General features: G+C 35.7%; 1 protein-coding gene and 1 long non-coding RNA gene across 4 annotated transcripts in view; one reads left to right on the plus strand and one right to left on the minus strand.

Annotated features, from left to right (window-relative positions):
* Nucleotides 1–811: 811 nt before the first annotated feature.
* The window catches only part of LOC110743170 (triadin-like), a 137,336-nt gene continuing 111,747 nt past the window's right edge, over nt 812–26,400 (plus strand). For both annotated transcript variants that reach the window (XM_021937917.2, XM_021937916.2), the window contains exon 1: nt 812–1,342. In XM_021937917.2, the coding sequence (XP_021793609.1) occupies nt 1,321–1,342 (22 nt within the window). In that variant the 5' untranslated portion in view covers nt 812–1,320. The remainder of the gene's footprint in view (nt 1,343–26,400) is intronic.
* Nucleotides 20,678–26,400, minus strand: part of LOC110743177 — a 33,739-nt gene continuing 28,016 nt past the window's right edge. For both annotated transcript variants that reach the window (XR_004184422.1, XR_004184421.1), the window contains one exon: nt 20,678–20,760. This is a non-coding gene — a long non-coding RNA (uncharacterized LOC110743177). The remainder of the gene's footprint in view (nt 20,761–26,400) is intronic.

A 26,400-nucleotide genomic window follows, 5' to 3' on the forward strand; every position in this document is an offset into this window, starting at 1 on the left:
TAAAAATAACAAACATGGCTTTGCTTCATGATCTATGAAGTACCATATGAATTCAGGAGGTCTGAAAACAAAAGGTAGCAAGTTCAAGCTAAAAGATTAAACTACAAGCATGTAGTAGGTTGAATATGAGAATAAAATAAAAGTGTAGTCCACCCTTGATTATTTACAGATTGGCTAGAGTTTATGATTATCAGTGCCCTTCGATTATCCTTTTCCTTCCAGCTACCAACTATTGAATATTTTTTTGCTCATTAACACCTGTCTAGGAGTGGGAAGGTGAAATGCTAATCAGACAATTTGGTTAATTGTTAGTGGCTGCTATAATCCTTTTTTTTTTTAAGTTGGGAAATATTTTACTAAAATATTGGCTGTGGACCACTAAAGTTTATGTCACCTTCGCTTCCTTTTATTGCAAGGATAAATGCAGATATTTAGTTTTTAGTTAGGTATTAAAGAGAATTGAAAACATAGTAATTCATGAATCCATTGGTTTTCAAGTATCACACTATAAATTCACATTATGTAATTCTTATTGGTCAGTGTTCAGAAAATATTAATCTTCTACAATATGATTACTTTAAAAGAAAGCTTTAGGATTTAATAGTTGCAATTTTAAGTGTAGCCCTATAAAAATAACTGCACTTGCTAAGTGGATTTGTATCAACAGGAACACAACTTTTAGAAAATTACTTAAGACTACCCTCCCGTTTGCCTGTGGTAGACATTTGGGACCCTCCCCAAGCCAAATAAGGGAAAGAAGAATGTTCTGACCATTAAAAGCACTAAGAATAAATCTGAGCTCTCATGGATAAGATTACTTTCAACTCTTTACTTCATGTTTTCTGACATAGACCCCAAGATCTGTAATTGTCTTAGAGAAACTGTGCGGGCTTAGATGGTACTTTGTAGTTCATTTGGCTTCTTCTTCTTCTTCTTTTTTTTTTTTTTTGCCTGTCTCTCTTTGGGGCTGGAGAGCTGGTGTGTCTCTGTGTGTGTTCCTCTAGAGTGCCAAAAAAAAAAAAAAAAAAACCATGCTGAAGAGTCCTAGGGAGATGAGGCTATTTTTGTTTGAAGCTGATACTTCTAGCTGAGCCACAAGTGCTGCTTGGAAAGGGCTTAGGTTGATTCCAGGGGGAGAACTCTGCAGAGGAGAGGCAAAGTTCAACAGGACAACAAAGAAGCAGCAGAAACAGCCAGGAAAAAGAAGAGCCCCCAGGTTTTGACACAGAACCCTCTACCAGAGTTCTCAAATCCCCAAATAGTCTGCAAAGTGCTACTTGACGGGAACTTTTCAACTGACATTTACTTTTGACGACCACCATGACTGAGATCACTGCTGAAGGTATTGCTACTATTTTCCAATAGTATCAAGTAAGGAAAAAAAATATGCAAATTGACAGCCACATGGACTGTTGATGTGTCCATTTAAAACGTTGCTTTAAGGTAATTGTCGTGGTCAATGATTCTATACAGGATCTGAGAAGTGGATTTAGGAGCTGAGAGGCTGCCAGATCTGTATATTGGGGGAGCAAAAAGAGATTTCTCTTAAATTTTGCATGTGGAAACTGTTCTCTGCTATACCAAAGGCCCCACTAGATAACAGTTGTTACTCACACCTCTATAAATAGCTATGGTCATGTAACATGATGGATGATATCTTATCCAGCAAAAATTACAAAGTTTTCAAGGATGGAGACCATGATGAACTTAAAATATTACACTAATGCTTACTTAAACTTAAAAAGTAATTTGAAGCATTTTTACTTTATGATATTTTTAAATGGAGACCTTAAGTTTGTTTTTCCTTTCCTACTAGGGTATGTAAAACACACACGCATATATATGATTTATATACAATTTAAGACATAAGTGGTCCCACTAAATTTGTATTTATTTGACCGTTAATGGAAATTCAGAGATAAAGATTGGAATTCCACAAACTTACTGTGCATCAATATGATTTTTAAAATAAAGTAATTAAGTTTAGAATTCTGGTTCTTTTCATAAATTCATTCTTCATTTTCCTCAAAATGGTAAATTCTATCTTTATGTTACAATAAATATTTTCTGCTTCAATGCTTTACTGAAAGCTACATACTATAATTATAATACATATCTTCTATTTGATGGTTGCTAGTTATATATATTTATATTCCATATATGCTTCATATATATATATGTACATATTTCTTAGAATGAAGAAGCCCTTCAAAACTAAATTACTTTGAGTACAGACACAGTCTGGTTCTAGTTGAGGTAAAATTTTGGAGGTGGATCTAAAATTTGCTTCTGACAGCTGTAAGAAACTCAGACAGGTGGTGCTCTTAACAACTTCCAAGTTAAATGCTATGCTGGTTTGCTTTGAATAATACAACTGAACTATAGAATATGTGTTTTTATTTTGGGGGTAGAAATTAGTATCCACACACAGTAATTTCTGTTGGAGATTTTCAGTCAATATTTGTAAGAATTGCCTTATTTGTACCTTACACTGAGAAATTCAGTCTGACACCCCAAATTAATAACAATTACTGAGAGAGTTCTGTGTGTTAGGTATTTTGCTCAGAATGTTATGTGTGGTTACTTATTTAAAACTGACACAATTCAATTAAGGAGGCATTATTATCGCAGTTTGGCAGAAAAAGGAACTGTAGCTAAAACGTTCTGTGACTTGCTCAAGACTACAGCATTACTAACATTTAAAGCCAGCCCCTTTAAATCTCGTTTGTGTGTGTGTGTGTGTGTTTTCTTTTCTGTGAGAGGATATCAGGTTTACTCTTTACCAATTTTAGTTCAGAATTTGCTAACTAAATATAAATAGCATTTTTCCTATTCCTTAAATATTGTGTGTCATGTTGCTTTTAGTTTGCCTTAAAGAAAGCTATCTATAAAAACTTATTGCTTAGCTCTGCACAAGTTATTAAGATAGCTATGAGTGTCTTAATCTGCTGTTTCTCTACCTCTGCTCACTGTTTGGGCTCCCAGGTGATTCAGGAGGTCGGTTGACTAAACCATCTTGGGCTTGTTTGTGGCTTATGTTCTGTAGAACTTGCAGTTGATTCAAAAGACTTTTTACAGGAAAATTTGTGATTATGAAATAGAACTTTTGTTTCTGCCTCCACTCTGCAGGGGTTTAAAAGGGCCTTAGAAGACCTTCTGGAGTCACCCATAAAAGTAATTGAATTAGTAATAAAATTAAAAAGTAGAAATACCATCTAATTCCTGGGTGATGGTCATTTTCCACTTCCAGATCTTAACAGTTCATAGGATTTATATTATCTGAACATCAATTATGTACTTTTTTTCATTTTCTGGAGTGATTTATTAATAATATTTCTCAAATGAAAATTAGACTGTCAACTCAAATGAAGTTATCTTTTAAGGTAGCACAGTCATTCATTGGAGGATATCCAAAATTTTTTGCACACTGTTTTACTACACAGTTTCATGTTACCTTGACAATTCTCACTTTCTGTGCCCTAGCTACAATTGCCTTCCTCCAGTCCTTTATAAAAGGTATACCTTTGTACAATGCCTTGGTACAGGCTATTTTCTGAGCCTGGAATAGTCTTATTTTATCTCATCTGTTATATTTCTTTCTCAACCACTTATTTATTTATTTATTTATTTATTTATTTACTTTAGAGCAGAGTTTCTCTGTCACCCATATTAGAATGCAGTGGCATGATCATAGCTCACTGCAGTCTCAAACTCCTGGGCTCCAGCAATCTTTCTACCTCAGCATCAGAAGTAGTTAGTACTACAGGTGTGCACCACCATGCCTGGCTAACTTTTTTTTTGCTTTATTTTTGTAAAGACAGGATCTCCTTATGTTGACCAGGCTGTACTTGAACTACTGGCCTCAAGCCAAGATTCTCTTGTCTCTGCCTCCCAAAACATTGGGAATACAGGCATGAACCACCACGCCTGGGGCTTGCAATCACTTTTGGACATATTACTGAAATGCAAGCACTCGATCAGTAGACCTATGCCACCTATCAATTACAATTTCCATCCATTTATCACACACACAAACAAAACAGTTTGTGGCACTTAAGAATATAAGAGGTAACTCATTACCTTAGAAAGCTCTAGTCAACTGTCCTCATCTCAGGTTTTGGGAAGACGAGGCTCATACATATTATATGACTCTCTGATGGTCATGGGGAATTAGGAGAGACCTGAGGATACATTTCATACCTCCTGTGCCTCATCCCATAGCTTATTCAACTACAGTGATGCCGTGCCTATAACCTCACCTAGCTGCTCACATCAATTTCCATTGCAGGTTCCAAGCTGGCTTACTTCAACCAGTGGAAGAAAGGAAACAATGTTAATTACAGAATTGTGTTTCAGGTACAGAGCAATAGATAAATTAGAAATAGGACAAAGTTGAACCTCAAAGGATTTTAGGGTAATAACACCTTTGATTCTGGCACAATAAATTAATAAAGATAATTATAACAACTTACATTTATTCTGAAGACATAAGATGTCAAGCACTGTATTAAGCTTGATAAATATTCATTTAATCTTCACGGTCACCAAATGAGATAAAGGCTAGTATTATTGCTGTTTAGAGAATAGGAAGCTGAGGTTGAGAGAGTTTAAAGAATGTGCTAGAATTCACACAACTGTATGTGATATAGCCAGGATTCATAACCATGCCTGACCACAGAGTCATATTGGATATGTCTTCTTGCTGTGCGAGACTGTTAGGTTGGTCAATTAGGTTGTTGTTGGAGCCTATACTAGGACCATGTTACATTTAGGAGGTTGAATCAGGCCCAGATTGGATTACACTCAAACAGCACACAGGTTTAGGGCTATAAATAGTCCTTTATCTTCCTTGCAATGTAATGTGTCCAAGTTGCTGGGAATCCTATATATAATTAACTTCGTATTTACTAGAACGCTTAGTTGAAGAAAGCTTTTTATTTAAAATGCTAGAAGAGCTTATGTCAAACTGTCAACTTATAAACCATTATATAACCTCAGGCTTCAGGAGAAAAATTATTGTACTATGCGTGGAATTCTTTCCTTACCATTAGCTGAATCACATTTCACTGCTTCTGTAACAATCAAACCTCGGAGAGGATTTGATATTCAAAATTTGAGCAAAAGTGGTCATTTATATTCTACACACCGCATTGCTCCCATAGACTCTGCAGCACAAGATTACTCACGGTTGCTCTCAAAAAAAAAAAAAAAAAAAAAAAAATTCAAGAATTCACAGCCAGACTACTTAACAAGTAGGCAAACAAGTTATATCATCTAGCGTGACAGATGGTGAAATTATGAGGTGGTCCAACCTATGTTTCTTCATTTACCTCGTCAAAGCAAAGGGCAGCTGCTCTGGCTTAAGTGGGGATGACCTGGGGGTACAAAGGATTGTAGCACTAGTTTCAAGCCGTGTTTACTTCCAGGGGATGTTCTTCATTTTCCTGATAAAACAACATACCACATAGAAAATATTATTTTTAGTCTCATAAGTACATTTTAAAACTGACATTAGAAAGATAGCCTATTCAAAAGAGGAGGACCACGACGGTGAAAGTCACAGTTAAATGAAAAGATTTGTGCATGGATTGTTTAAGTAGAAGATTGGATTTGTTCATTATGCAACACTTGAGGGCAATGCACAGACCCATGGATAAAAGTCTGGAAGCCACAAAAAACGCACACTGTTGGCAAAATATAAGGCAAAACCCAACCAACCAGTAAAATGATAGCTAGAACTGACTCTTCTGACTAGAAAGAAAGGAGAAAGCAAGAAAGGAGGGAAGGAAAAGGAAATACACAGCCTCCAATTTTTAAGAAATAGAGGCATGAGGAATATACTAAAATCTACACCACAGTAGGCAGTAGGCTATGGGAACTGCTACAGTACAGACAACCCAGTTACTTCAAATAAGTTCCTGGGAACAAAAACAAGAAAATCTGGAGAATAGATGAAAAGAAATGTAAAAAGGTAGCAACCCATCACAATGTGTGTAATGATGGGATCATGATTCAAGCAAACAACCTTAAAAAATTCTAATGAAATAAGTGAACATTTAATACAGTCTGGATGTTAGATAACCTTAATAATTATATTTTTAGTGGGATAACTGTATTGTGGTTGTGTTTTAAAATTACTTAGTATTTGGAGATACACATTCAAAGATTTATGAAAGAGGTGATGTGATGTTTGCAGTAAAGAACAAGAAGTTTCATATTATTGGTGACATTAATTAGAGACAATAATTAGAAACAGTTTGTTTTTGAGATAGGTCATGAGAAAACCTGAGAACAATTCAAAAGCCTAAGGAGTCAACATGATGCAAGAAAAAATAGTTCTAAAAATTGCTATGGCTTGGAACATTGCATTCATTGACAGGGTATTAAGTATGAAGCTTTTGTATGACTATCTCTTTGAAATATCACAGAAACTGTGAAAGGCAGGTATCAAATAAACCTGATTAGTCTGACTCTGAAACTTCTTGTTCTTTACTGCTCAAGTTGACTTTAGGAAAATAGGAAAAAAGGAGAAAAAAAAAAGCAATTTTGAAAACCAGGAGAGTATAGTTCACTGAAAATCAGAGAGAAAATATAGTGCAGAGCTAAGAGAAAGAAGCATTAAGAAAAGAGAATGTGATAGAGTAGTAAGTGCATGGAGTTTTACTTAAGTCAGAAATTGGGGTTCAGGCACTATCTCCACTACTCAACCACTCTTGGTCTGGGGAGGATGGAGCCTCACAAGAAGGGTCATGAACTTGGTTAATTAAAAATAGTATGGCCAGAGGAATTTTTTAAAATTTTACAGGATCAGGCTATTTGGCAAATTAACTTTACGCTTTTTAAATTGTGCAAGTCATCCATGATGCAAAATTTGCAGTGACAATGAGCAGAAAATATAGCTGTGTAGTGTCAGCCCTTGTTAGGTTCCACTAAGACACTTTTTCTTATAGTTTTTATTATTATTTGTAATAGGAACTATTTTTCTCCCATCCCATAAGCACATAGTATCCATGAAAATGTTCTGTTTATCAGATTAAATGTATGTGTTTTTTTTTCCTATTTACTTTTGGTCATCATTGTGACAGTAATTTAAAATTCATGCTACTTTTACAATGCAAAAACGAATTGAGGCTATTCAGTTATTATACTAAAGGCTTAGGAATCCGTAGAGACTTAAAGTCTCCAATACTGTTTGCATTAATTTTTAATCAGTTAACAATATTTAATATGAGAGAAACATAAAACAGTGCAACTAAGCAATTTTAAAATCATCTACATTGACCTTTGTGTTGAATATATCAATTTGAAAAGAAAATGGTTAAGATTTTCCAGCAAAGCTTTTGGTTTTATACTTATGCTTAGTTGGAGCTCAAAGACAGTATTAAAACATTATTCTTTTCTTCTTTCAAACAAAAAGAAACCCGTTGGGTACATGTTTAATGTATTTTGTAAAAATACATGTTATCTAATGTAACACATTTAAAAAGAACAAAGTAGGGAAAAAATCTTCATCTCGCAACTATGCATTAACATCATACAATAATGTCAAGTTTATGGAGTTAGGCCCCATTTTACTTAAAGTTCTAGGAAGATTTGTCAAGGTTAAGTTTTTGCTGTCCCCAGTTCCCACCTGCCCTGTATAATATGAATGACAGGCTTGGTTTTTTATAGAGAATACTTATTTGATTGTCACGCAAATATATATTACCCCTAGTGAGAGTTATACAGAGACAGATGAACTTCCTGGTCCAAACAGATAGTAATTTTTATCTTCAAAGGAAACCAAAAAGAGTATCTTTGGCAAATGTGCAATGAATAAAGTCTTGCTCTGCTCTATACAAGTTAATGCTCTCTAAACTTCAAACATCTCCACATCTCCATGCCTGAAGTGAAGCTGTCAAAGACACACAGAATTTACAATTTTGAGAGATTCTTTGGTATGTAAATGAGCTGTTTCCTCATAAACTGCAGACTCTATCTCAGTTACAATGTACTTTAAATATTACATTTAAATATATGTGGTTTAGATGTTTTCTAATATGTTATCTGTGCCAGAAGCTAGTGCATGTGGTTTTCACCCAAACAAGTAAAAGACATGATATTTTGACCTATAAGAACAAAGATAATTTAAATGGAGCAACCTGTTCTTCATAGGGGAAACTTGGTTTCATTTAGACAGCATGAAGCTGGAACTCACTGTGACAAACCAGTTTTATCTTTGCTATGCATTTGCTGCATCATTCTCCCCTCCCTGACACAGGTTACTAAAGTGTTAAGAGAAACAAAAGAAATAAAAAAATCTTAGTATTTCAAACTTAGTTTTAATATGGTCTAGGGCATTCGTGAGCTCGTGGATGTGAGAGATTCCGTTTCCATTTATACAGACGTTCAAAATACATATTTAGCAAACTTTCCTTGGAAAATTGTTTGTTGACTTTGAAAATAAAATCATCATGTGATTAGGGGAATTTTCTCTTTGAGGTAGACATTTAATATAATGTCAAGACAAAAATAACAGATATGAAGTGGCACTTCTCTGACATTCACTGCTGGAGCTATTATTTTTGCCCATGGTTATTCTTATTTAACCTATATATTATTGCCTAGGGGAAAAAGTGTACTGTAAAATCTGAAAGTTACTATAGTATAGTAAAATGCCAAGTTTGTGAATTTAAATCTGCAGAAATATTAGGCATTGCATTTAGAAAAAGGCAAGTTACCTCCATCTGAAATATAACAAAAGTTTAGACTGTATGGTATTAATTATCAACCTAGACATAGATTTATAAAGCAGTATGTCATGCCAGAGGTTCAGTTTTATTCAATATTTTAACACCTATTATGCACCAAATTGAATGCCTGACAATGTGGACACAAAAATTAATAATAAAAGGTCCCCGCTACATTGCAAAACAAAAAGGAAAGAGCCAGAAATAATAGTGAGAATAAAGGCTGGACAGATTTTAAAATATTTGATTCAAATTTGAAATTGCAGGCATGTCTCTTTTTATTGCACTTTGCTTCATTGCATGCCACAGATACTGCATTTTTCAAAGAAAATGAATAAAGTTATCACCACCATTTTTCCAACAGGACGTGCTCACTTCCTGTCTCTGTGTCACATTTTGGTAATTCTCATAGTGTTTCAAATGTTTTCATTATTGTTTTATCTGTTTTGGTGATCTGTGATCGTTGATCTTTGTTATTAATATTATAATTGTTTTAGGTCACCACAAGCTGCCTCTATATAAGATGGTGAATTTCATCAATAAATATGTGTATTCTGACTGCTCCAAAAACTAGACATTCCCACTATCTCTCCTTCTCTTCAGGCGTTTTCTATTCCCTGAGACACAACAATATTGAGATTAGGAAAATTAATAACCCTACAACAGCCTCTAAGTATTAAAGTGAAAGGAAGAGTTGCATATCTTTACTTTCAATCAAAAGCTGAAAATAATTAAGCTTACTGAGGAAGGCATGCCAAAAGCCAAGATAGGCTGAAAGCTAGGCCTCTTGCACCAAATAGCCAAGTTGTGAATGCAAAGGAAAAGTTCTTGAAGGAAATTAAAAGTGCTACTCTGGTGAACACACGAATGTTAAGAAAGTGAGACAAACTTATTACTGATGTGGAGAAAGTTTGAGTGCTCTGGATAGGGATAGAAGATCCAATTAGCCAGAATTCTCTTTCAGCCAAAGCCTAATCCAGACCAAGGCCCTAAATCTCTTCAATTCTATGAAGATGTGGAGAGGTAAGGAAGCTGCAGAAGAAAAGTTGGAAGCTAGCAGAGGTTGGTTCATGTGGTTTAAGAAAAGAAGTCATCCCCATAACATAAAAGTGCAAGGTGGAAGCAGCAAGGGTTGATGTACAAGCTGCAGCAAGTTATCCAGAAGATCTAGCTAAGATCATTGATGAAGGTGGCTACATTAAACAACACATTTTCAATGTAGACTAAACAGTCCTCTATTGGAAGAAGATGCCATCCAGGACTTTCAGAGTCAGATAGGAGAAGTCAATGCCTGGCTCTAAAGCTTCAAAGTTTAGGCTGACTCCTGTCAAGGAATAATGCAGCTGGTGACTTCAGGTTGAAGCCAATGCTCATTTACCATTATGACAATTCCAGGGCTCTAAAGAATTATAATAAATTTACTTTGCCTGTGCTCTATCAATGAGATAATAAAGGCCTGGATGACAGCCCATCTCTTTACAACATGGTTTACTGAATATTTTAAGCCCACTGTTGAGATTTACTGCTCAAAAAAAAAAAATTCTTTCAAAGTATTTCTGCTTATTGACAATGCACCTGGTCACCCAAGAGCTCTGATGGTGATATACAAAGAGATTAATGTTGTTTTCATGCCTACTAAAAGATCTATTTTGCAGCTCATGGCTCAAGGAGTAATTTTGATTTTCAAAACTTACTTTTTAAGAAATACATTTTGTGGGCCACGCTCGGTGGCTCATGCCGATAATCCCAGCAATTTGGAGGCCGAGGTGGGTGGATCACTTGAGGTCAGGAGTTCAAGACCAGCCTAGTCAACATGGTGAAACCCTGTCTCTACTAAAAATACAAAACTTAGCCTGCTGTGGTGGCAGGTGCCTGTAATCCCAGCTACTTGGGAGGCTGAGGCAGGAGAATCGCTTGAACCTGGGTGGTGGAGGTTGCAGTGAGCCGAGATCGTGCCACTGCACTCCAGCCTAGGGAACAGAGTGAAACTCTGTCTCAAAAAATAGAATAAAATAAATAAAAAATTTTTAAAAATACATGTTGTAAGGCTATAGCTGACATAGGGAGCAATTCCTCTTATGGATCCAAGCAAAGTATATTGACAACTTTCTCGAGAATTCACCATTCTAGATGCGATTAAAAAATATTTTTGATGCATGAGAAGAGGTCAAAATATCACCATTATCTGGATTCTGTAAAAAGTTGATTCCAACCCTCATGATGACTTTGAGGGGCTCAAGACATCAGTAGAGGCAGTAACTGCAGATGCGGTGGAAATAGCGAGAGATCTAGAATTAGAAGTGGAACCTGAAGATGCTTCAATCTCATGATTAAACTTGAATGGATGAGGAGTGACTTCTTTTTTTTTTTTTTTTTGAGCCAGCATCTAGTTCTGTTACCCAGGTTGGCGTGCAGTGGCACAGTCTCAGCTCACTGCAACCTCTGCCTCCTGGGTTCAAGTGATTCTCATGCCTCACCCACCAAGTAGCTGGGATTATAGGTGTGTACCACCCTGCCAGGCTAATTTTTGTATGTTTTTGTAGAAACAGGGTTTCACCATGTTGGCCAAGGTGGTCTTGAACTCTTGGTCTCAAGGGATCCAGCAGCCTTGGCCTCCCAACGTGCTGGGATTACAGTCATGAGCCACCGTGCCTAGGAGTTGCAACTCCTGGCCTAGGAGTTGCTTTTTATGAATGAGCAAGGAGAGTGGTTTATTGAGATGGAATCTACTCTATTCTTTTTTATTATTATTATACTTTAAGTTCTAGGGTACCTGTGCACAACGTGCAGGTTTGTTAGATATGTATACATGTGCCGTGTTGGTGTGCTGCACCCATTAACTCATCATTTACTTTAGGTATATCTCCTAATGCTATCCCTCCCCCATCCCCCCACCCCACGACAGGCCCTGGTGTGTGATGTTCCCTTTCCTGTGTCCAAGTGTTCTCATCGTTCAATTTCCCCCTGTGAGTGAGAACGTGTGGTGTTTGGTTTTTTGTCGTTGCGATAGTTTGCTGAGAATGATGGTTTCCAGCTTCATCCACGTCCCTACAAAGGACATGAACTCATCCTTTTTTTATGGCTGCATAGTATCCCATGGTGTATATGTGCCACATTTTCTTAATCCAGTCTATCATTGATGGACACTTGGGTTGGTTCCAAGTCTTTGTTATTATGAATAGTGCCGCAATAAACATATGTGTGCATATGCCTTTATAGCAGCATGATTTATAATCCTTTGGGTATGGTATTTCTAGGAACCTACTCTACTCTTGATGGAGATGCTGTAAACGTTGTTGAAAAGACAACAAAGGATTTATAATATAACATAATGTAGAAGATAAAGCAATGGCTGGGTTTAAGAGGATTAACTCCAATTTCAAAAGAAGTTCTCGTATGGGTAAAATCCTATCTAACAGTGAATGTCACATACTACAGAGACACCTTTCATGAAAGACAGAATCCATCGATGTGGCCAATTTCGTTGTTGTCTTATTTTAAGTAATTGCTTCAGCTATCCCAACCTTCAGCAACCACCACCCTGATCAGTCAGCAGCCATCAATATTGGGGCAAGACCTTCAATTAGCAAAAGGATTATCACTCACTGAAGGCTCACATGATTGTCAGTATTTTTCAGCAACGAAGTTTTTTTTTAAATTTTCTATTTTTGTTGGCACAGAGTAGGTGTATATATTTATGAAGTGCATGAAATATTTTTATACAGTCATACAATTAGTAATAATCACATCAGGATAAGTGGGGTATCCATCACCTCAAGCATTTATCCTTTCTTTGTGTTACAAACAATCCAATTATACTCTTTTAGTTATTTTTAAATGTACAATAAATTATTGTTGACTGTAGTCACTATTGTGCTATCAAATGCTAGATATTATTATTTTTAACTGTATTTCTGTGCCCATTAACCATCCCCACCAACAAAGTATTTTTAAGGTCTGTACATTGCTTTTTAAGACATAATGTTATTGCACATTTAACAGACTAGAATGCACTGCATATATAACTTTTATACACACTAGGATACAGAAAAAAACTGTGATTTGCTTTCTTGCAATTATTTGTTTTATTGTATGATATCTCCAAGGTGTGGCTGATGGTGTTTGATGTAAAGAATGTCATATTATTGTTCATAAATCTTATGATTAATTATTTCACTTTGAAACTTGCTGAAAATAATTTAGGGTAAGTAAAGAATGTCCTATTCTTAACACTGATAATTCTCAGTGCACATGACATTATTGTGAAGGTGTAATAATTTTTCAAGGAGTAAGGAGATCAAGAGTACATTTGATCAATGCAGAAATGACAAAAAAAAAAAAAAAAAGAGAGAGAGAGAGACAGGAGGAAGGTAAAAATTAGTAGTCTGTGGGATGTAGCCCTGCGAAGACTGGGGTACCAAGTTACCTTACTAAGAAATTGGGTAAAAGTCCTGATTTAAATACTCAATTTTCAGTCAGGCATACTGTTGCTATAATACTATAAAATCTAGATGTTTCATGTTTCTGATTCATTTGTAACTAGTTATTATGTTTCCTAGTTCTCTGTCATCCCATCTGAGTGTTCTCCCATTATTTTAACTTCTATTGCTGATTTCCATCCCCACATACGCTACTTTGAGCTTACTGTGTTTGTATAGAGACCATTTCCAGCTCATGAAGAAATAATAAAATAATACGAACTGTCAGGTAATCATTAAACAAGTGTCTTCAGGCTAACAAAGAAGAATCAGTTCCTAAAGTAAAACCAAATCTACCAGCATGGGTTGTTCTAAATAATATGAGGACTAGTGGTTAGGTCAGTGGTCTTGTCAAGAGTTCCTGTAAAAGCAATGACAGGGTCCATAGACCAAGCCTCTGAAAATGTGAGCAGAAAGTACTTAGGGTAGCGGTAATGATTAGATTAAAGCAATAAGTCAGCAGAATTCTCTAGGGCCTTTGTTCATAGTGACTGAGAGTTAACATTAGAAATAATAGTTCTGACAGTTTCCAGAAAATTTTGGCTACCTCTTGAATTATGTACACCAGACTTCACTGCTCAGTTTCTGCCCAGTCCCTCAGGATTTGAAGCGTCTTGTTGGTCTGGCTAGAATGATGTGCTATCTCATCGTGCTATGGGTCTCTGTTTTTGAGGGACATGAGCTCTCAATACTCATGTGCTTTGAGACATAGTATTTTATCTTCTTCCTATCACTCTATTATTTACCTGTGGATGGAGAGGAACAAAAAGTCTGGCCCCCTGAGTGATAATCATGCACCTAACAAACATTACTTGTATATATTTTTGGTATTTACTCTTTTAATTCTAGGGATGAAATGTAAAATATATATAAATCTAGTCCTCAAGAAATGATGAGATAATTGTATATGTAACTCTCTGATACTGGACTGCCAGTTCAAAGTTTCTTGAAACAAGTATGTATAAAATTATATACAAAAATTGTGAGATATGTTTCTTGGTTTCTCATCAAATTTAAAATAGACAATGTTTACATATATAAAGCTATTAGGGAATAAATCAACATAAAACAAATAAGCAAATCAACTATTATGAGATATTACTATTGGGAAAATCTGAGAAGCAAAGAGAATGGACGGATTTGTTTGATCAGGGACTGATATAAAGGAGGAGAACTTACGTTAACATTTGAAGAATGTTTCTAAATTAAAGGACAGGGACACAGAAGAAAGAGTAAAGAATTAAGTTTGTAACATCCCTAGGTCCTAAAAATTCATGAAAGGTTAATTCATTTTAGAAACAATTATTTGATTTTTTACACTAAATTAATAAATATGTTGATCTTGGGTTCAATGAACAAAACTGGAGGAGACACACTTCATTGGTATTCGGGGTGGAAAAATTTGTTGTAACGACCTTCCCCAGAGATTGCAGAATAATTAATACCCAGTAGCACCTCTCACCATAATTTAGACTCCATAAACACCCCCAAAATTTTCCTATCAGAGATAATAAACTACACCACAATTAACAAGAACATAAAATAAAGATGTGCATAGATGCTAGTGGTAACTTCAAAGGAGATGGGATTGAAATCCTCAACTATGAGAAACTCTAGGCTTAGTTGTCATTCAATTTTATGTATAAGATTCTTTTGATGTCAATAGAGGGGATTTGGATTGGTGAGAAGGTCATTTTGCTTCTCTAATCAGTTGTTTGCCTCAATTTGCTACTTATAATTCTATAGTAGAAAGGAATAAGAAAGACAATAACCTCAGGGAAATATAGGGCAAAAAGATTCACAAACTAAATGGAATGACATACTTCCCCCTTGAGAAAAATCAGTGAAAGGTGATGGCTTATTTTCTGTGTCCTTGAGCTAACTAATGAGTTGAAAAGTGACAGCATAATTTGAGGAGAGGCACAGGTGGAAGCAGTTCTGACGGGCAAAGTGAGAGAGTGCTCTGTGAAATTGCCCGATAGTTTTACACAAGCTAAATAACAAACCTCAAGGTGGATTACATTTCTTTTACTTGAGAGTCACCCTATATTGTGTCATGTTGAACTCTACGTGTTTGCTTAGAGTACCTCCAGTGTTTTTTTAATCCTTTACAATACTATCATGATGAAAAATGTATTTTCAAATCATATAAAAACTTGCTTAAAATTAAGTTGTTAGGTAATACTGAGCTAGAGGCCAAAATGCACAAAAACTGTACATACAAATGTAAAAAGAATTAGGATACTGTTATGATTGCTGAATAATGCTGTCCTGCTTAATTTTCAAGAGACCAGCCGCCTCCTCAGTTCAGTGTTAAAAAAAAGGTATGAGTCATCATAATTTTAAAAATATTTTTCTTAAAAATTCATTTTAGTAAAATACAGACTCTGAAAGGTTCATAATCACATATGTGGCTGACCCTTGAACACCGCAAGGGTTAAGGACACCGACTCCCCAGTCGAAAATCCACATATAACTTTGACTCCTCCCAAAACTTTATTAATAGCCTACTGTTGACCAGAAACATTACCAATAACATTGTTGATTAATACATATTTTGTATGTTATATGTGTGTGTGTGTGTATGTGTGGGGTGTGTGTGTGTGTATATATATATATATAGGGAGAGAGAGAGAGAGAGAATTACAATGAAGTAAGCTAGGGAAAGGAAAATGTTTTTTAAGAAAATCATAAAGAAGATAAAATATATTTAGTATTCATTTAGTGGAATTGGAGCATCATAAATACCTTCATCTTCATCATCTTCACATTAAGTAGACTGAGGAGGAGAAAAAAGAGGAAGGATTGGTTTTGCTGTCCCAGTGGTGGCAGAAGCAGAAGAGGTTAAGAAGTTCGAGGGGGATGCCGGAGAGCCAGGCACTTTTGCTATAACTTTCATTAAAAAAGATCCTCACATAAGTGGAACCCCACAGTTAAAACCCATGTTCTTCAAGAGTCAACTGTCTTTATATATCATTTACTAAGGAGCAACGCAGTTGACATCCACCTAACCAACACCTAGATCAGGAAACTATTCCCAGCACCTGGAAAGCACATCTTCATCTATCCACACTTTGACTCTCACTTTGGTGTTGCTTCCCAATAAAGGCTCCTCTGTCTTTGAACTTTCCTCTCCAGTGAACCAACTTTTTTAGTAATGGTTTTCTTCCTTTGCTTTATAGTTTTACGACCTCAACATCGATAAACAATATAGTTCTGCTAAGTTTGTTGTTTATATAAATGGAGCAACATGGCATGTATTGTTGTGTTTTGCTGCATTAATTCCTCATTCTGTTTGTAAGAGTCATTTATGTTGTTGTATGTAGCTAGAGTTTGTTGTTCTTCTTTCTGTACAGTGTTCCATTGCATAAAAAAATCACTGTTTATCCATTGGATTTTTGTTTCAATTTTGGGAGGCTATGATGAACAACATTTTTATGGGTTCTTTTTTTAGTTTTAATATTCTATTATCAATGTATATTTATTTCATGGCACTATGTTCTGTGGTGAAAAGGTGCATTCAGCATGAAGCCACTGTGCTCACTCAAATTGGATTGTTTAAATCTAGTTGGAAAATGTGGAGAAAGGATGACCTTGTGGATATCTCCTAGAAATGTCCTGTTTTTTAGAATAAATTGATCTAATCTCACAAGATATATAAAATGGAGGAGCAGAGAGAAAGTGAATAGAATCCTAAGGACTTCTCAGAGTTTTGTCACTGAGATAGTAATCCTCACCATATAGTAACCCCATTTTGAGATTGTATGGGCAGCAATGTAAAAACTGACATATAGAATGAGGCATTCAACTAATATTGATTGAATGTCATGTCTCCTCATTGCCAAGCATTTTACTTGGAGCTGGGCCAATAGCAGTAGACAAAAAAGGTCCCTATTTTCCTGCTGCTATTAGAACACTCTCATCTTTTGACTAGAATCTTCGTTGTCACTAGGTTCTGCACCTTGCTGTCCTGGCTGGCACTTGTGAGTGCAACTGAGTTTTTGCTTGTTGAGGCCCCTCCTTCTAGGATCCTTGGTACACTTTTATCCAATGGACATCATCTTTAATTCGACTTACTGGCATTTATTATAATATTGCTGTTGTTAACATTCAGGCAAAACTTAGGTTTCCACTTCTACTCTTCCTGCTTTTAGATTAAGACTGACCATCTTTAAAAGGTGACAACTTCAGGCAGTTAATTTTATCCACTTTAGTTTGCCAGCTTAAGCTCTCAAAAATTATTCAATATTCAATCTAATGGAAGGAGGTTTTACTGAGGTGGAAAGCCTAACTCTGCCTCAGTGTGTGAGAAAAGAAGGATTAAGAGAGACTCTATCTCCATTTTTCTATATTTTATTATCTCCAAAAATGAAAATGAAAACAAAAATTCTATTTGTAAAACTTTGTGAAGAGCATGGGTACATCAGACATTCTTTTCTGTTTTTTGATTTGGGTCAAAATGTATGAATACATGTGAGCTTTGTAGACATAACAACTTTGAGAAAATTCCAAATAAGTTTTATTCTCCCAGATCAGAGTTTGTCAATGTGTAGTCCCCAGACCAGCAGCGTCAGCATCACCTGGGCACTTATTGGAAAGGGACGTTATTGGGATACATCTCAGACTTTCAGAATCACGAACTATAAGAGGAGAGAAGGGCGTAGTGATCTGTGTTCTAACAAACCTTTCAGATCATTCTGACACATGTTGAAGTTGAGAGCCACAACCCTAGTTAACTACATATAGACTTTTAAAACAAATTTCCTACTGCTTCCAATTAATTAGGAATGAAGATCCAAATCAATCATATAGTATAGTGGCTTAAAACTCACAGTAACAGAGGATTCTTTTCATGATAAATTTATGATCATGCACAAGAAGATTCTTTTCATAGGCAATGGAAATCTGAAGAATGGAGATGAAGGGAAAAAAATGAAAGAAAGAAACTATTTGCCTGGAAGAGAGCAAAAGTGTGTGGAGGCCAAGAGCCCAACAAGTGCCCACTGAAACTCATGAACTTCCCCCATAATCAGCTATTTCTCTGGAACTGCAGAGTTCTGTTTTTTATTCGTACGCTCAGTCTCTAAATTTTGGAGTCCTCATTTCTTGTATTCACCTTTTCCTTTTTCTTCTCATTTAAACTCCAGTTATTTTTTAAATTAGAACTCCTGTTCTAATTTAAACTCCTGTTATTTCATATATGGATGTCTGTACATGACGGATTGTATTTTTCAAAAGTGGCTGCATCAAGATTTCCCATCTCATGTGTTCTTATACTGTGATCTTGACTCTTCTTCTCTTGAGAGGTGAGGTCTATTTTTCCTCCCCTTAAACACAAACAGACCTGTATAACAGCTTCAACAAAGAACATACAGAGCAAATGGCTTCCAAGGTTAGATCATAAAAATGCCAGACATATCCAGGTTGCTAGTTTGGGAGATCTGCTTTTGAAACTATGCTGTGAAAAAATTAAAGCAGCCTGGAAGCACGCCCATAATGAAAGAGACCAAGACCTTGACCTGCAAACCCAGCCAAGCTTCTATCCAACAGCCAGCACCAACTTTCCAGCAATGTGAATGAGTCATCTTGATAATGGATCCTCTAGTCCCCAGTTGAGCCACCACATGTGACAACTGTGGAGAGAGGCAGGCCATACCTGCTGAACTCTAACCAAATTACACATTTCTGAGCAAAGTAAATGATTATAGTTGTTTTAGGCCACTAAGCTTTGGAATCTTTTATTATGCAGCTACAGATAATACATTATATTAGCATCTTTGTAATCTCCTGACTTCTAATGTATCTTGCAATCTGGCACACTAAGTTAAGTTCATAATACTACATTACCCAATGAATAATGGTAACTTATTAAGTGTACAGTTGTTTCAGACAAATTCAAAATGATGCTAGGCAACTTTACAATTGTTATACTTCTTCAGTTTCATCATTGATGTATTTACACATTCATTCCTTGAGTAAAATATATTTAGAAATGTTGATTATTATAATAAAATGTTTGAGTTACTGGAGATAAATTCATAAAAAAGAACCAGGAAGAAGAGGAGGAGAGAGGGGAAAAGAAGGAAGAGGACGAGGAGGAAGAGGAGGAGGAGGAGAGATAAAAGCAGATTCTTAACTAAGGCTGTCACACAACTTGGAGATTTTGCAAATGTGAATGGGCATTTTTTTAAATTAGAGTGCCCGAAAGATACATGGTTGTGAGCCATGGAATTTGAGCAATACTGAATTTCACTGAGCAGGCCTAAACCCAAACAAACTGAGTGCTCACACAATGTCTACTGATGACAAGTAGTGAGAACATTGGTTGTGGTATACAGAATAATTATCCCCCAAAATATTCATGTCCTAATCCCAAGAACCTGTAAATATGTTATCTTACCTGGAAATGAGAATTTGCAGATGTGATTTTATTAAGCACCTGGAGAAGGAGAGAGGACCCTGAATTATCTAGGTGGACCCAATAAAATCACAGAAGTCCTTAAAATTGGAGAACTTTTTCTGTGGGTGGTCAGTGGGAGATGCAATCAGCCACTACTGGCTTTGAAGATAGAGGAAGAAGCTATGAGCCAAGGAATGTGGTAACCTATAGACAGTAGAAAGTACAAGGAGATGAATTCTCTCTAGAGGCCCCAGAAAAGAATGTGGCACTGATGACACTTTGATTTTAGCCCCTTGAGACCCATGTTGGACTTCCATGTACAGAATTGTAAGATAAATTTGTGTTAAAGTTTGTGGTACTATGTTATGATGGAGTAAAAAACTAATATACCAGTGTGTATCTGGTTACTATAACTCTCTCTTACTCACTAGAAGACAAATTTTTAGAGGGCTCATATAAAATTAGCATAGGAGAATGGCAAATTCATTTTTCACAGGCCCAGTGCAGTGGCTCATGCATGTAATCCCAGCACTTTGGGAGGCCGAGATGGGCAGATCACCTGAGGTCAGGAGTTTGAGACCAGCCTGGCCAACATGGTGAAACCCGGCTCTACTAAAAATACAAAAATTAGCCGGGTGTGGTGGCAGGCAAACTGTTATCTCAGCTACATGGAGGCAGAAGAATCACTTGAACCCAGGAGACAGAGGTTGCAGTGAGCCGACATCGCACCACTGCACTCCAGCCTGGGTGACAAGAGCAGAACTCCGTCCCGAAAAACAAACAAATTTATTTTTCATGAAATATTTTTACATAAATATTTTAAAAAATAAATAGTCTCCCTTTTATATTAGCAATCTGAAACTAAAAAGGAGTTCCTTTATCAAGGTCACAGAGCTCATCATTGTGACAACTAATGATACACCGATGAACAAGATTACTCTTTCTGTAGCAACGACTTTCACGTCAAGAAATGAAGTTATCTAGCAAGTAACATTTTCCAGCTAATAATCAGCAAAATTAGAGAGGCACTTTATTTTTTTTTTCCCACAAATGGATATTTGAAAAGTTTAGGAGAGAGATTGTAGCTTGTCAATATTTATTTCTTCTTATGTTGCTACGTTGAACCTGCTTCCATTCAATTCAACGATCTTTTCTGAAATACAAGTTGTGACTTGTTATATAATCAATGGTGTTTGTATATATATATTCAGCCACCTACATACAATATATAATACATATCATCTGAATTTTAAACTGAATTTTTAAAAACAACACCTCTGTTCTTAGACCAGGACACCTTGCCCTACTTTGGAATGGGTATCCTTCACCTTCCTGGGCTTGCACACACCAGGAAGCTATGTACATTTTCAGCTGGATAAGAGCCTATTAATAGAAAGCTGACACTGCTGTGGTTAAAAAAAAAAATCAGGTCAGAGATTAATTTCATGAAACCCATAGTCATGTCAGCTAAATATGATCTGATGATCTGTTTGAGGTAGGTGAAGGATGTGTGATCACTCTGTTGTTCAAACTCAAATAAATATATATTTGCACCATGAAATATTTTTTCATTTGGCTAGGAATTCTAATCTTTGCATAAAATCATGCAAATTTTAAACTTCTGAAACAATTTTTGTGCTTAAACATCTTCCAAATAAGACAACTTAGAGAAAAAAAAAGGTCATCAGAATGTGGGATACAAGAAGATATGACAAGGTGATTAACTGAATTTGTTGAAATAATAAAAGTTAGAAAGAAAAATGTGAAATAAGCATAAAGTTAGGTTTACAGGAAAGCAAGCTGTATCAATTTGACCTGGAAATACCAGATGTTATTTAAAGGGCAGAATGTAGACATACCTTTGATGAGGAGTATTAAAAGAAAATATTCAGGAAGGAAAACAACAATAACAACAGCGCAAAATTGTAAGTGGTAAGAAATCATACATACATATTTATACAGCATTTACACAGTATAAATGCATATGAATAAATATGAAGTATACATATAATTGATTTGTGATGCACAGAATAAAATGTAAAATTAAAGATTTTAATAAATACTGAGTTCCTACAACATATCAGACACTGCATGAAGCACTAAAAGAAAATATTTGATTTCTTTTTGCAAACCTGCTTTATAAATAAAGTGTAATGTATATTATGGATATAATTTTTGTTTTTAAGATGGGGCTTCACTCTGTTACCCAGGCTGGAGTCCAGTGGCATGATCATAGCTCACTGCATCTCAAACTCCTGGGCTCAAGGGATCCTTCCAAGTCGCTACAAGCACAGGCACATGCCACAACACCCAGCTAATTTTTTTGTAGAGACAGGATCTTACTGTGTTGCCCAGGTTGATCTCAAACTCCTAGCCTCAAGTGATCCTCCTGCCTCAGCATACCAAAGTGCTAGGATTATAGGCTTCAGCCACTGCTCCCAGCCTAATTTTTATAGGTCTTTTTTGCTTTGATTATTATGTATTTCTAACTGACACATATTTATGAGTTACATGTGATATTTCCACACATACATACAACGTATAATGATCAAGTCAGGGTAATTAGCATGTTCATCACATCAAATATTTATCCTTTCTTTTTGCTGGAAATATTCAAAATCCATTATTCTAGCTATTTAAAATGTGCAAAAAATTGTTGTTAATTATAGTCACTTTACAATGCTGTAGGACAGTGGAACTTATTCTTCCTATCTAGCTGTAATTTTAAATCCATTAACCAACCTTTGGCTATCCTCACATCCCCACACTTTCTAGCCTCTAGTAACCACTATTCTACTCTCTACCTCTATGAGATCAACTTTTATAGCTTTCACATATGAGTGAGAACAAATAATATTTGTCTTTTTGTGTCTAGCCTATCTCACTTGACATAGCTCATCCACGTTGCTGTGAATGACAGGATTTCATTCTTTTTTAGGGACAAATAGTATTCCATTGTGTGTGTGTGTGTGTGTGTACATGTTTTTCAAATGTGAATGGGCATTATATACATACATACACACACATACACACACACATTCCATTATATATATATACACACACAGACGCACACACATTTTCTTTCTTCATCATCTGTTGACGGATAGTTAGGTTGATTATATATCTTGGTTATCATGAATAGTGCCACACTAAACCTGGGAGTGCAGACCTCTCTTCAACATACTGATTTCAATTCGTTTGGATATATACCAAGTAGTGGGATTCCTGGATCAATGGTAGTTATATTTTTAGTTTTTTGAGGAAGCCCCATACTATTTTTCATAATGGCTGCACTAATTTACATTCCCACCAACAGTATGTGGGAGTTCCCTTCTCTACATCCTTGCCATTATTTATTATCTTTTGTTTTTTCGATAATAGATATTGTAACTGGAGTGAAATATCTCGTAATGGTTTTGATTTATATTTCACTGATGATTTGGGATGTTGAGTATTTTTTTTCATACACCTGTTGGCCATTTGTATGTTATCTTTTGAGTGATGTTGATTCAGTTCATTTGCCAGGTTTTGAATCACACTATTTGTTTTATTATTTGTTTTTGCTGTTGAGTTTCTTGTATATTCTGGACATTAATATCTTGTAACACAAATACTTTGCAAATCTTTTATTCTATTCCGTTGGTTATTTCTTTACTATGTTGATTGTTTCCTTGACTGTGCAGAAGGTTTTTTAGTTTGATATAATCCCATTTGTCTATTTTTGCTTTTGTTTCCTGTGCTTTTGTGGTCTTCTCCATAAAATCTTTTCACAGACCAATGTCTTAAAGGAATTCCCCTAAATTTTCTTGTAGTTTCATGATTTCGGGTCTTACATTTAAGTGTTTATTCAATTTTGAGTTAATTTTTGTATAAATTTTAATTTAAAATTAAATTTTAATTTAAAATAAGTTTAAATTAAAATTTTAAATACATTTATGTTTTTCAAAAATATTTGACCATTCTGCAGTTATAATATTGATATAAAGAAATATTCTTTAATAAGTGTAATTAAAAATAATTTCTAAAATTGTATTTTTATATATAATAACGTAATACCATAACAGTAGCTTAAAGTCAGTAGCTAGTTTAAATATTTCTATTTTAGAATAACATTGCAAGTATGTTTTATTTTCTAAATTTACATTTTGTGTATTTTTGAATTCATATTAAAAGGGTCAATTTGAGAGTTTTTTTTTTTTTTTTTTTTTTTTTTAATGAAGCATTGTCTCACGGTAACATTCTTACATTCATCGTATGGTGGGGAGTTTGGAGCAGGAAGTGATTTATACATACCTACAGCCATGCCTCCCAAACCTTAACATGCATATGAATCACTTGAGGATCTTGTCAAAAGGCAGATTCTGATTTAGTAGCTCTAGGATGGAGCCTGAGAACCTGCATTCCTAGAAAGCTCCCCAGGTAATGAGGAGGCACTGGTCTTAGACCACAGTTCTGAGTAGCAATATCCTAGAGCATCTTAAAGGGTAACTAGAAAATAACTCTGCTTTGGCTTCCAGTCTCTAGGTTTCAATTGAAATGAATAAAACAATGGATAACCTGTAAGAAAGGACCAGAGGAAGAAGATTTTCTTTTATCATTTATCTTTTATGTGACTGTTGAAATAATGTATATGAGCCTTTTTAAGAAGGCAAGTTCACAATACTGGTTGTTTGTGTGCCAACCAACTCATATTCATTGTTTATGTGGTATCAAATAGTTTCAATCCTGCCAAATCTAAAAACAATTTTTTTACCCTTAATGATACTTTTATGATTGCTTTGGAAGGCTTAGATTTTTTAAATGGATATTAATTGTAAGACATTTTATTGCGATGCTTTTAACACTTACATAATATCAATTACCATCAATTTATATTTACTGAATATCATCTGGTGTCTTGTATTAGGTTTGACACTTCTGAATACATTTCTCTCTACAATGCACTGCAAACTGTCTCCATGTTTAATTTAAAAAAAAAAGTTTCAACCAAGCTCTGAATAATTGAGTTCATTGAGCAGAATAAAATAGTTGATTAATTAATAGTGTTGACCTTTAATGGATTAGTGTTGAAAAATATTATGCTCATCTCTCTTTCTGTTAAGAGTGATAAATTTTTAATTCCTTGTAATAATTAGGAAACATAAAATATGCAAATATATGTTTAAATGTACTTATTAATTAAACTGATACCAAATCATTACGTTTATTTTAATTGAAATTGGAAATGTTTCCCAGTTTTAATTTAAGTTGGGATTTTACTCATGGAAAGTTTGGCATTAGCTGACCATTCCCAAATCATGAGTCTGTTTACCGTTGGCACACAATATGAGCCTCAGATTTGTTCAATGCATAAAATTTCCCAATGCTTTGGTAAGTGAAGAATGATGCAATTGCTCTTTGTACTTATTTTAGGTCATTAACCAAATGTAGCACTTTTCCTTGTTATTTGATACATCTAATTTTACTTTTAAGCTGTAGTCAGTTATTGATTTTCTTTTTTTCTGTTTTTTGAGACGGAGTCTCGCGCTGTCAACCAGGCTGGAGTGCAGTGGTGCGATCTCAGCTCACTGCAAGCTCCACCTCCTGGGTTCACCCCATTCTCCTGCCTCAGCCTCCCGAGTAGCTGGGACTACAGGCGCCCGCCACCTCGCCCGGTTAGTTTTTTGTATTTTTAGTAGAGACGGGGTTTCACAGTGGTCTTGATCTACTGACCTCGTGATCCGCCCGCCTCGGCCTCCCAAAGTGCTGGGATTACAGGCGTGAGCCACCGCGCCCGGCCAATTTTATTTCTTTGATGAGAAAGAAATGTCAGGATAATAAGTAGGTGGAATTATAGAAAAATAGAGTTGGAATGAGTTGAATACCACCTCAAACAGTTTCATATTAAGACACAAGTGTTATTCATATTTAAAAATTATGTTCCTGGAGACTACTTCTAGTCTTTCTACCGTCCCTAGGCAGGAATATGCTTAAACTGTGAGAAAGTCAAAGAAAATGAATATCTACCCTATAGTTAAAAATGTCCCTGCACGGGTACTGAATATTTTCCTTAGAAAACTACTTGTGCCTAACCATACTTGTATCAACATGTCTTCATCTAAGCCAGGCACAGTGGTGCGTGCCTGTAGTCCCAGCTATATCGGAGCCTGACGTGGAAGGATCCCTTGAGGCCAGGAATTCAAGGCTGTGATATGTCATCATCAGGCATGTGAACAGCAACTGCACTTAAAAGATGTCGTCTTCTAAATCTCTCCTGTTAAGATTTAACACAATTCCTTCCTTTTTTTTTTTTTGTCTTGTTTTTGAGACGGAGTTTCCCTCTTGTTGCCCAGGCTGGAGTGCAATGGCACAATCTCGGCTCACTGCAACCTCTGCCTCCCAGGTTCAAGCGATTCTCCTTCCTCAGCCTCCTGAGTAGCTGGGATTACAGGTGCCTGCCACCATGCAGAGATACATTTTTTTCCCCCTGTATTTTTAGTAGAGATGGGGTTTCACCATGTTGGCCAGGCTGGTCTCGAACTTCTCACCTCTCAGGCGATCCACCCGCTTCAGCCTCCCAAAGTGCTGGGATTAGAGGTGTGAGCCGCTGCACTCGGCCCCCTCTTCTATTTTCAAACTTGAAAATGGCAGATCACCACTGTCTTTATAGAGACTCTGTTTTGTAGAACACTAATCTTAAAACATCGTTCTTAGCTTTTGACTTAAGTTGAAAGATTTGAACCAAGAAAAACTTTTCTTCATATACTGTGTATTATTTCCAGACTTTTAGTCATATTAACTTCTTATGCACAAA

The sequence above is a fragment of the Papio anubis genome, chromosome 6 (assembly GCF_008728515.1).
Source record: "Papio anubis isolate 15944 chromosome 6, Panubis1.0, whole genome shotgun sequence".
Taxonomy (NCBI): Eukaryota; Metazoa; Chordata; class Mammalia; order Primates; family Cercopithecidae; genus Papio; species Papio anubis.